Consider the following 12,637-nt stretch of genomic DNA (forward strand, 5'->3'; position numbering starts at 1 on the left):
TTATTTGTGAGGGAGCTGTGATTTGGGGGAAGTCTCTGCATCCTGTACATGATTTCTACTGAAGATTTTTCTGAGAAACTGGTGGCCTCTAATTAGTTCCTCTGAGCATCCCTCCCCTGTTCAGCGTCAGAAAAACAGTTCAAGGGAACAAAAGGGACGCTGGCCGTAACATGAGCATGTGTTGCACATTTAATGCCGTGGCTGTGCTGTGTTTGCCACCTGACATGAATTAACACAATTCTGTGAGAGTAGCTACACTACTCCAACTTTTGTGTATCTGCTTTATGTACCCGGGTTTACTTGTTTCTCTGTGTATGGGTGTTTATGGGTGTGGATTCCTACACCAGCTGGGTCCTGGGGATTGGACTCAGGTCTGGCAGCAGGCACCTTTACCTGCTGAGCCATCTTCCCTGCCCTGGTCTCACTTTACAGAGACACAGGTTACATGATGTATGTCTTACTCACACGAGGAAACAAGGTGGCTTCAGCTCCACAAGGCCACTTTTACACTTGTGGCATTGCACTCCTGTCTCCTGCTTTCTGCTGATTCATCACCCAGCTCCTCTGGGTGATGCTCCTCCTCTGTGGTGAATGCTTGAAGATGTTAGTCTAGTGACCACGAGACTCCCTGGCTGAAGGCCAATCAGCCATGAACATGTGCTCAACCACTAACCAGGAAATTGAAAGCAGTGCACCCCAGTTTCTCACCACCAATTGATTGAAAACAGCTTCCAGTGCCAGCCTCAAGGGGTGCGGTGGGAGTCGGGGAGAAACTGTCTTATATTCAACTAGTGGGTGTTGAAGCTGACTGACTTCAGCATTTGAAAAACAGAACTATCAGGACTAGAATTCTGAGTAACTACATCATTCAATGGAGCCAGGACTTTATCTGACATCCAAGGCTTCATCAGTGAGTAATTATATGTAGAAAAGTGTTCTGTATGGTGTTGTTTGTAACAACAAAAGCTATAAGCAAATGGGAACTCATAGAATGGTTGAGAATGCTGTCATGCACATAATAACATCCTGGACAATTGACACACAGTACACTTTGCTTTCTCTCCTAGATATAGGACTGATTTGAAAATAAGACCCAGGCAACTACCACCAGAGATTAAAATATTACTTTAATAATGATGGAACTGATTGGTCACAATTGTTTTACTCTCTGTTTACTATTTATTATTATTATTATTGCTGGAATATTAAGGGTTGAACCTAGGGCCTTATGCATGCTGAGCTGTAACTCATATCATTCAGGTCTATATCCAATCCTGCTCCTTTCTTCATTTTTTATTTGGGGACAGGATCTCTCCCCTAAGTTCCCCAGGCTGGTCTCTCTACATCACCAGGGTCTGCCTTACATTTTTACTCTGGAATGAAACCGACTTCCTGTCCTCACAGCAGCAAGACTCTCGGGGTAGGATAATATGCAGAGAGCACAGATTAAGACTGCCTCTGTGTAGACAGGCTAGTTTTCCATAAGGGAAGCCCTTAGGGCCTAGACTGGGCATGCTTTTACTTTGGTTAAGTCACCCACCCCCTACCTGGGAACTCCTTGGGGTGGATAGGAAGCAGAATGCATCTTCCTTGTTATGGTTTCGATCTTAAACATTCTCTAGAGGTCATGTGTGGAGGGATTAGTTGTCAGCCATTAGCACTGTGGGGAGGTGTTGGAACCTTTTGCAAGAATGGGGACTAGTGAGTATTGGGGGTATAATGTGCCTTGAAGGGCAAATGGAGAGCTTGGCCCTTCCTTTCTTCTATTTTGCTTCCCAGCTTTCATTAGGTGAATAGACCTCCTTCCTCATTTATTTTCTACCATGGTGTTCTGCCCTGCTACAAGACCACAGCCATGGGACCAAGTGCCCATGAATGGAAACCTCTGATGCTGTGAGCCACAAAACCTCCTCCTTTAAGATGACGTACCCCAAGTATTTTGTCACAGCAACCCAAAGCTGACGATATACCTTCCTGAGGAATGAAATGGAAATTCCAGGCTGTCTGTAAAAGACTAAGTAAGGAGTGAGGAATGTTCACTGAGCCTTCCACCATCCCATGCTATAGAATGCCCTGAAGATCTAAAAAGATAAAGTTAACTCGAGAGGAACAGATAGTGTATTAGTTCCTTTCTCATGGCTGTAGAGAAAGTACTTTACTCAGGCTCACAGTTCAGGGGATACAGTCCAGCCTGGAGTAGAAGGCATAGCTGTGGGACCAGCTCTGGTTGTGATGGCAGAAGGCTGCTTACTTACATCATGGTGGGAAAGGACGCAGAGAGAGGGGATCCAGGGCTCAGCTGCCTTCTCCCTTTCTCTTTTTATTCAGTCTGGATCCCAGTCTATGGCATAGTGCCATACATTGAGGATGGATCTTTACCTCTTGGCCAATCTTCTTTGGAAACACCCTCACAGGCATACTCAGAGGAGTGCTTGGCTAATGCCCTAGGCATTTACTAATCCAATGAAGTTGACAGAATTAATCACCACACTGAGAAAGATACCCATCTTCATTGCTGAGTGGAAAACCACATTACAGGGTAGGCATTATACCATGACTGTAGAAGCCAAAAGAGAAACCAATGCCTGCAAATAGAAACTACCTTTTTCCATTTAAATGAAATTTAGAAGACGTAGTAAGGAATGTTCACAGATCTTGTAAGAAGGAAGGTAGATGGAGAGATTGTCCCTTCATTTAATTTTTTTTGTCTTTTATTGAAAATAGATTCCTGTCATCTTATTTAAAATGAGCATTTATTAATTTTATAATATAATGAAATTAGTGAAAATTCACATGGCTTCTTGCAACAGACTTCATTTAGATGTGGTTTTACTCGGTGCCTAGAGGAAGGAAAGGCATGGCATCCCCGCAGTATGTTTCACTCAGTCCTGGAACACAAGGTGTTAGTTTAATTTGTCTGAATGGTCCTACACACTCCATATGGACCAATCGGGTTTTCGTGTGTGTGTGTGTGTGTGTGTGTGTGTGTGTGTGTGTGCACATGTGGTATGTGTGTATATGTACATGTTTATGTATTTGTGCCTATGTGTGTGTATGGAGAGGGCAGAGGTGGATATCAGATGTCATCTGTGATGCCAGGCACAGTGCCTGGGGATCCAGACTCAATCCCTATGTTTGCATGGCAACCGTTTTATTAACTGAACCACCCCCATAGCACCTCCCTATTTGCTCATTATTAAAATTTCAAATCACATTATGGTTTTATTAAATGCAACCTGGAGATTCATATTTCATATGAAGTTTAAAGTATTTAAAGACTTCTTCCAATATAACAGCATTTAAAATCCAAACCCTGGGCTAGGGAATGCCTTAGAAAAGGTAAGAGCACTTGCTCTGCCAGCCTGAGGACCTAAGTTCAAATCCTCGGCCGTATGTAAAGAGCCAGGCGTGGCCCTCCAAGCCTGCAACCTCAGTGCTGTTTGAGGGGCTGAGACAGGAAGATCCCTGTTTGTTTTTAAGCCCTATGTAAACACTTAGGTCTATAATGTGCTGAGTTTTCCTGTAACCTTCTTCCGATACATAAAGCAGAGGATGTGCAAGAGCAAGGGAATGTTAACAAAAGGCAGGCTGGATTTATCAGCCAGCACCTAGGAATGCCATGTCAAAAAAGTGCCAGTGACGTCATAGTTCCCATGAGCCAGGTAGTAAAAGCAGATCTAGCTGTCAGGAGACTCCATCTCCTTTTGTAGAGTGTGGCCATGGTCTTTACCCCTCTGGGGACCACTTGAGAAATTTGGACAAGTCAATATAAGTCTGATATGTTTTTGTAATGTCATTAATTACTGTAGCATATTCTTATATTCACTTTATCTTCTACTTAGCAGTATGATGCGTGGAAGCAGGACTCAGTTCTATCTGCCTGTTAGAATCACCAGGGGAACCTTACAGCAGAAAGGACTCTCCTCCTCCATTGTAAGGTCCCAGCCTCCATGAATATTAGTCTCTTTCAATTTTGTTTTGGGAGGAAGCAAAAATTTTTATTACATAATGTGTGTGTGTGTGTGTGTGTGTGTGTGTGTGTGTGTGTGTGTGTGTGTGTGTGTGTTGCTGCATGGGTTTAGACATCAGAGGACCATTTGCTGGAATTGGTTCTCACCATGTACCACATGGATCCTGGGAATTGAACTCAGATCATCAAGGCTTGGCAGTAAGCTCATTTACCTGATGAACCATCTCTAAGCTCAAACATCAACCAACCCTTTTCGATTTTGTTTTGGAAGGAAGTTTCTTTTCATTTTAAATTAAAAGTTTCTTTTAAACATACCTTTGATTCTAGTGGTAAATTGAGAGTCGTCTCTGGGTGGTCTGGTTAGTCAATTAACTTTACCATTTGTAACTCAGCTAACTCATATGGAATTTTACAGTTCAGAAAGGGCTAGAACATTCCACTTAATGCCCATAACAAGCCTGTGAATAGATGTTATTTTCTCATATAACCAAGAACATGGTGGCAATTTTGTACTGGATGTTATATTTTATTATCCATCCAGATTGAGAGAAGTTAATTACAACCTTGGCTGGGTGGAACTAAGTCACATAAAAAATTTCAGACTTCATAAAAACATATAATACACATAAATATGTACTTATGCAATATAGGTACATTTTATATTAATATATACACAATGTTTAGATTTTATATTAGCTATATAGACATTATACAAATGTATATTACCTATATGTAACACACACACACACACACACACACACACACACCTGCTAGTAGTAGGACTGTTTTTCTATATGTAGATCTTGACCCATTCAAGCGGACAACATCATCCACAAATGTTCCACATGCTCCTCCAGACCTCTTCATCATCCCTTATCCTCTTCAGACATCTGAGTTCTTTGATAAGACCCTGTTCTTCCATGGGCCCCTCTGACTCCCCATTCTGTTTCCTTCTACCCATTTCCAAGGCTGTGGAGAGCCACAGCAAGGCTTGCTGGATGTGAGTCACGAAGCCGTATTTGGACCCCAAATATCTTCCAAACAGCCATGTGCTAAGGTCTGAGGCCTAGTTGGATGAAGCTTAGTTACTGGAGCATGCCCTTGAAGGGGATGTTAGGACCTCTGCCTCTTTGTCTGTATCTGGACCTTAGGAGGTGAGCAGGCCTCCTTTACCACATGCCCCTTCCCTGATAGTCTATGCCACCTTGTGCCTGAATCACCAAGGCTCATTTTCCATGGACTGAAAATATGAGTCAAGTGATACCTTTTTCTTTTTAAATGTTTTTTTTTTTCAGGTATGCATCATAGCCACAGGAAACACTTCATACAGGACACCTGAGTTCTAGTTCTCAGCTCTGAGGCTCAGCACTCTATGACCCAGAACGTGTACTAGGCTTGTTTCTTCGTCTAGAAAACAAGATGTTGGAATTGGGTGAGAAGGTCGAGTGAAATGAGCTCATTGCCAGACTCCCTGAACTCTTTTTCTTTATGACAAGGTTTCCCATAGCCCAGGCTGCTTTCAAACTCACTGTTTATCTGAGGATAGCATTGAACGCCCAATCCTCTTCCCTCCACCTCCTCAGTGTGGGGATTACAGGTGTGCGCATCACACCCGTCTTTATGCAGTACTCGGGACTAAATCCAGGTCTCTGTGCCTGCGAGTCAGGTACTGTGCCAAATGAGCCACATTCTCAGCTTAGATCCCCTGAATTCAAATCCAGTTTTGCCACTGATTTTCTGGTGTGTGAACTTTGGGTAAATTTCTTTACCCCTTTGTGACTTATTTTCTTCATCTCCACATACTTCAAACATCTTTAGAGTTTCGAAGATGAAAGGACTTATTTAGAGAAAGAAGAGGACTCAGACAAGTTCAGGCCATGTGCTTGGTACCACAAATATTAGCCATACCACCATTAATATTGGCTTTTTATACTGGCTAACAGTGGTAGTCAATTTTACTTCCAGAGGAGGTGGGTGAGAGCGAGTCTGAATACAGGGTTTTTCAGATCCCCCATAGTCCTGACGGCTATGTATTCTTCCCTGTTTACTGAGTCAAGGATTATAAACATAATGACTTTTGGGTACATTTAGCCTTGTCATGGCTAAAGAAACACCATAATCATTTGCCCCCCAATAGTGTCAACCTTTAAAGGTTGTTCATTCTCAGCTGTAACTAATACAATCCTGCATGATATTTTCAGGACAGGGCAAGCCAGGAGTCTTCCTGTGCAAATTAAACTGTCACCAAGTATGTGCTGATTACTTCTCTGGGAATTAAGAGGGCTAATCTCATTTTACTCAAAACTGCTGAAGGAGGCTTGGTATGTGAGAATCCAAACTCTGGGGACTTGGAGAGTTTCACTCAACAAACAGTCATTGGCCAGAACTTTTAGCCCTCATAATATTACTTCAGATTTCTGCTGGACAGCACTGGTGTCTTGCAGGTAATGAGCCTCAGTTTAACTCAGAGCATTTTAAGGAGCTGGTTTTTTAGTTTTCTTGGCAGTTACTGACAGTCTTTGAGATGATTAAATGAGATAGTAGATGTGAATCGTTTTGAATGGCACCTGACAATTGTTGAGCCCCTGACACATGATATGTTTCAGGAAATGCCGATTGCCAGGTTGGGGAGATGGCTCAGTAGGTAAATTGCTTACTGCATCAACATAGAGATCTGGGTTCCCTCATCCAGAACCCATGTCAGAACTCTAGTTGTGAGCAGTGCTCATCTCAGTGCTGGGGGCTGAGACAGGTGGATCCCTGGGGACTGCTGGCCAACGAGCTTTGGTGAGTTCCAGGTTCAGTGAGAGACTCTGTCTGGAAAAATAAGGTGGGGAGTGACAGAAGAAGATACGGGATGGGTACCATGCATGCACACATACCTGAATGCATACATTTTAAAAAAGTGCTTTTTATCACTGTTCTCAAGTTTGTGTGTTTGAAGCAAAGGACAAAGGACAGTGGACTTTGTCAACATGCACAAACCTAGAGTGAACTATCATTCCGCAGGGGTGGTAGCATCCAAGCAGGACCAGCAGCTGGGTGGTCCTATTCACAGTCATTTTGGTATAGCTGCTAGGTAGCTGGCTCCAGGTTATGATGAGGCCCACAGCATCCCCTGCAGCCTTGGCTTTGGGCTCTGCCTATTCTCTACCTTCTGAGATAAGAATGTGATGTCTACTTCAGCTCATGGGTTTGGGAAGAGGGTTTTTATTGGGCAGCGCTACAGGTTGGATTCACATGGTGAAGTCCTCCAGTGTCTTGGAATGTGACCATGTTTGGAGATGGTCTTTAAGGACGTGGTGATGAGGGTGGGCCATATGGAATGTAGTATAGTTGGTGTCCTTATATGGAAAATTAAGACAGTGACACACAGAGACAATGTGAGGACGCAAAGCAAGATAGTCAGTATACCTAAGGAGAAAAGCCCTAGAGAAGCCAGTCTTGCCCACATCTCAGTCTCAGCCTTCCAGCTTCCAGAATCAGGAGATGATAAGTCTCTGTTGTTTAAGACACTTGGTGTGTGGTACTTGGATATGGCAGCACCAGAAATTCTATAGGCAGCTGCCAATTTTCCCTGAGTGGTAGTGCGTCTTGGGAAAATGCTAGGAACTGAGACTTAGTGGTACAGAACCACGAGTAGCCTCCGTGGACTTTGTGGACCTCTGTGGACTTTGTGGACCTCCGTGGACTTTGCTGTGACTTCAGCCATTGCACTTCATGCTAGTGTTCCTAATTGTCTCCCTGTGTCTAGGGAAGCAGGCTACGGCATAAAGCTTTCAGAATCATTAGTGCAAAATCATTGTCCTCCATCCGTCCTAAGTACGCAATAAAAGACACTTATGTTCAGGATGAGAGGAGCTATCAATGGAAAATCTGCTGGGTTGCAAAATTATGCACATTGATTATCCATCTTTAATAACGTTTGCTTATCCACAGGCTGGGGAGAAAAACAGTCTTGTTGCAGACTTAAAAACATGTCTTGCTGACATTCTAAGGTGCTGGGAATAAGGATCTCTTTGCAAGTGAAAAGTAGCTAAAGGGTGTGGAACAGACACTTTTTGTTCCTTGAAACAGAAGACAGAAGGGAGTTGCAGTCCGAGTTCCCCGCTTTGGCTTTTTGAGAGTACTGTTTGTGGTGGAAAGACTTTCCTTTTAGTCAGGGATCATTTAATCAGGTTGGTTTTGTCTTGGTGCGCATAAAACAGCGCTGCTGAGGAAAACGTTCCAGGCCTGCCCTCTTGCCTGCCCCTCTTGGTGTACTGCTAGTACACCACTGGAGCAGGGGGAAATAGATTTTAGACCTTTGATATGTGCTATCTGTTAAAAATAGTATGCTTGCCTCTCTTCAATTAGGAGGAAGGCAATATTTTTAGGTCCTGACACAGTTTGTTTTTAGTTGGAAGCCACAAAGGCCATGAGACAGAAATCCCCAAACAACAGCCTTCTAATGGAGTGGGTGAATAGCCGAGGTTATTGACGAGCCCCATTTGAAAAGCTCAGCATAGCATACCCTTGCCGGGTGGGATAAGAATGCACACTTTGGGGGTGTGTTTGATTGCCTCCAAGTGCCTTTGAAATCTTGCAAAGGCTGTGAAAATTGAGCTTGTGCTGGATCTGAGTCATGCCAGCTTAGCTTGTGTTTGGGAATCTGATCAACAAACAGCTGCCCTCTACTTCTTTGTACAGCAGGTCCACACAATGCTGTAATTGTGGCGACAGGGCTGTTAGTGCTCAGGAATGAAACTGCAGCCCCCAGCATGCCTCTGGAGGCTGTAGCATTGGAAAAGGAAATAACCCACTAGTGGCCAGTGTTCCATGTAAATGTGAAGGGTTTAATAGAACAATATCATGATGCATGCCCGCACAATTTCTTTGTCATGCTCCCTCTAAGAGGTGGGGTTTAATCTTCAGGGGATTTGGTTTATGTTGAATTCTTTTTGTGAAGACAAGTTTTTAGAATGAAAAGGGAAAAATAAAGATCTTGCTCCTTTCCATTCCCCTTTCTGGAAACTTGCTTGACTTTCAAGTTTGTCTCTGCTGTGGGTTTATAAAACTCAGCTTAGGAGGTGAAAACCCAGAGAATGACTGGGTTCAGGGCTGTATTGCCTCTTCGTATAGAAGCAAAGGACAAAGGTGATTTGGGTACCATGTGGATGTTGGGTGGGAGAGAGACTGGGTACAGAGCAAGCAGGGGAGGGGTTGAACATGTCAGTTGGAAATAGCTCTACAAGAGTTGGTGAATTCACCCTGTGCTCAACTTTTTCACAGGCTGATTTTGGGAATGTAGTCTAGTAGAGAGTGCATACACTCTTTCAAGAGGCCATATGTGTTAGCTTCTTCAGTCTAAAGACGACCCTAGGTGATGGTGGAGCAGGGGACTGATCAAATATCAAAGGTGATCATGCATGGAGGGCCAAGGTGTGGTTCTTACTAAAACTAGGGGTGCATCTAGAAGACACAGGAACCTCAATGAAGTTTGGGCAGTAAGGGATCGTAGCCAGTTCAAACAATACCATGGTTTTTAGGCCGTGTTCTTTCTCTTTTGTTTTCTTGTAGTTTGAGTTTGAGATAGGGTTTTGCTATGTAGCTTGGCTGGCCTAAAAATACAACACATAACCTAGGCTGGCTTCAAAATTGTGATAATCCTCCTGCTTCCACCTCCCAAATGCTGGAATTATAAGTATACACCATTATGCCTGACTGGATTGTGTCATTGGTTATTTAGTTCACTGAAAGCTTTCTTTCCCTTTCACACCACAGTTTCAAAGTGGATTATGCTGGCACAAAGAGTGGGGCACAACATGTGTTATTGGATCCCACCCATAAAGTGCCCCAACCCGGTAGGTCTGGGGTGCTGGAGAAGGTGGGTTTCTAACTGGTTTCCAGGCAGTGCTATCACTACTGTTCTGAGGGCTGTGCTCCAAGAAATACTACTGTATCCTCTGAATCATTTCTCATGTGCAAATGCTCCACGATTCCTGGCCAAACAGAAAGAATTGAGCAAATTTCCATGTGGCCACTCTCCTGAATAAAGATGCCGTACTGTGGTTATAGGCTGCCCTCTGGGCTGAGAGGAAACAATGTGTGATAAACACACACACACACACACACACACACACACACACACACACACACACACTTTTAATTTTTTAAGATAAGATCTCACTGTGTACTCTGAGGCTTCTTTGAACTAGCAATCCTTCTGCCTCAGCTTACCCTCTGCTGCATTTACAAGAGTGCTCTACTACACCAGTTTCTCATTCTATTTTGTATGTATGCATGCCAGTTGCTCATTTAGCCTGGATTAAAAGGTAGGATCAAAGCTTGCATAGAGGCTCCTAATTATTTTCCTCTGGGTCTTTTTCAGGTCATAAGTAAAGGTGGAGTCTAGTGGGAACAGGTGTGTTTGAGTGTCTGGTGATATACAATCTTTTAAACATAGAAGAAACAGTACAGCCATCATTAAAGACAACAAATCTTTCTGAAAGTGCTCTTTTTCTATCAGGGATCTAAAATATGGTTGCTTTTTATTGAGAAAACAAAATGAGCTCATGTGGAGCTGATACCCCCTCCTTCTTTCTCCCTTCCCTCTCTCCCCCTCCCTCTCTTCTCCCCCTGCTACAGAGCTAATGGATTTTAGTAACTGCTGCCCCCATTTGAGTCTGGAAAACTGCTGATGAAATCTTGTGATGTCTTAAATCCTTTTTTTTTTTTTTTTTTTAAAAACTTATTGCTTTCTCAAAGTTCCTTGATAGAGATTTTCATTCTCAATACTTTGAAGGGTTTGCATTACTTTTCTAGCTTTTGATAATGATTGAACCACTCAACATGTTTGGAATTAGATTGCCTCAGGTTTGAAATGCAATGATACATGTTTGTTCTTTCTCAAAAATTAGCTTATCTTTCCCATGGATCGTGAGGAATATATTTTTTCTCCCTCACTTCTTCCCTCCCTTCCTTCCCTGGTTTGCATATATAGCCTAGGATGTCCTTGAACTATTGATCTTTCTGCCTTGGCCTCCCCAGGCCATACTTCGTCTAGGGAGGCTCCACCTACTAACAATACATCAACCTTCAAAAAATAGTATCATCAGCTGTGGACTCAAAAGTTCCAACACATCAGCCTATAGAGGGTGTGCTGCATTTAAACCACCACACAAGGGCATGCCAGACGATAGACTCTTCCTTTTAGGGAAGTGCTGAAAGTCAGGAAAGGAGATTCAGTCAACAGACTTCCTGTCTCCTTAGAGCAGCGGTTTTCAATCTGTGGGTCATGAACCCTTTGGGGTCATACATTAGATATCCTGCATATTGGATATTTACATTATGATTCATAACACTAGCAAAATTACAGTTATGAAGTTGCAACAAATATAGTTTTATGGTTGGAGCCACCACAGCATGAGGAACCGTATTAAAGGGTCACAGCTTTAGGAAGATTGAGGACCGCTGACTTAGACACTAAAATTTCATTCCATGGGAGGAGAGCATTTAAAGATTTGAAGGGGCTGGAGAAGGGACTTTTGGGTTTATCATTTCTTTATTTTATTTTTATTTTTTTGTGTATGAGTGTTTTGCCCACATGTATGCCTGTACACTACATGCATGTGTGCTACCCAAGGAGGCCAGAAGAAGGTATCAGATCCCCTGGAAACTGGGTTTTGGATGGGATGGGTAAGAGCTACAGTGTGTGTGGTGGAAACTGAACAAGTATTGTTAACCTCTAAGCCATCGCCCCAGCCCTAGTCATTATACCATGTGAAGGCAACATTCTTGTGTTGCTCATCCCTTCTCCAAACACTCGGCTCAGGGGAAAATCTAAGTTTCAAAGGCATCTTGGTACAGACACCTGAAAAGCCCCAACCAGATTTATACATAGGCAAAGCACTGAAAAAGTTTTTATTCTCTGTCTCCACAGGTTAACTTTGTAGCTTGCCAGCTCTTCGCCTTATCTGCTGCTTTCTGGTTTAGAATCTACTTACATCCTGGTAAAGCCAGCCCGGAGGTCCGTCACACATTGGCCACCATTTTGGGCATTTATTTTGTTGTATTTTGTTTTGGCTGGTGAGTATGAACCTCATAAATTCTAACGTTTATCACTTGGACATTTTGTGATGATATCCTTGGTAAGAAATACATGACATTGTAAAATGCCTCCTGCATTGAAAAATTTGGTGAGATTGTGAATGCTGTAGATACCTTATTGTAAACTAATTGGGGTGTCCTGGGAACCTTTGCTCATGTCAGAGACTAGAGCTGGCAAAGAAGCTAACCATTGGAAGTCAATGCTGTCTTTTTTCCCTTGGGATTAGACCTCTACAGACCTCCTTGAGTCAAGTAGATGGAATGCTATAAGGATTAATTCTTCCCAACAAGGGACCCCTCCCTAATCTTTGTAAATGTTGCTGTGTTTCTTGTCTTGCTGTTGGAGCCTTGGTGTAGTTCAGAGGTTTCAGTGAGGGGATTAGGGCCAATGAGTCATTCTCTATCAGATGGAGGGTTAAGCTTAGTGTAGACACCTCCTAACACCCAAACCTTGCAAATACCTAGGGAGTGGTACTTCTTAGGGTACATGCTTTAGAGTGTAACATTTCTAGAAGTCTCTTCAGGGACATTTGTGAATTTGGTGAAGGTATCAGGATACTTCTCTAACCCTGCCACAAA

The 12,637-nt window shown here is 43.0% G+C and overlaps 1 protein-coding gene across 1 annotated transcript in view; it reads left to right on the forward strand.

The window, feature by feature from the left end:
• Nucleotides 1-12,637, forward strand: part of Mboat1 (membrane bound O-acyltransferase domain containing 1) — a 102,965-nt gene that overhangs the window by 40,431 nt on the left and 49,897 nt on the right. Inside the window, exon 2 of the mRNA XM_036188327.1 lies at nt 11,892-12,037. Coding sequence (XP_036044220.1) covers nt 11,892-12,037 — 146 coding nt within the window. The remainder of the gene's footprint in view (nt 1-11,891; nt 12,038-12,637) is intronic.

This window comes from Onychomys torridus, chromosome 5, assembly GCF_903995425.1.
Source record: "Onychomys torridus chromosome 5, mOncTor1.1, whole genome shotgun sequence".
In the NCBI taxonomy this organism is placed as follows: Eukaryota; Metazoa; Chordata; class Mammalia; order Rodentia; family Cricetidae; genus Onychomys; species Onychomys torridus.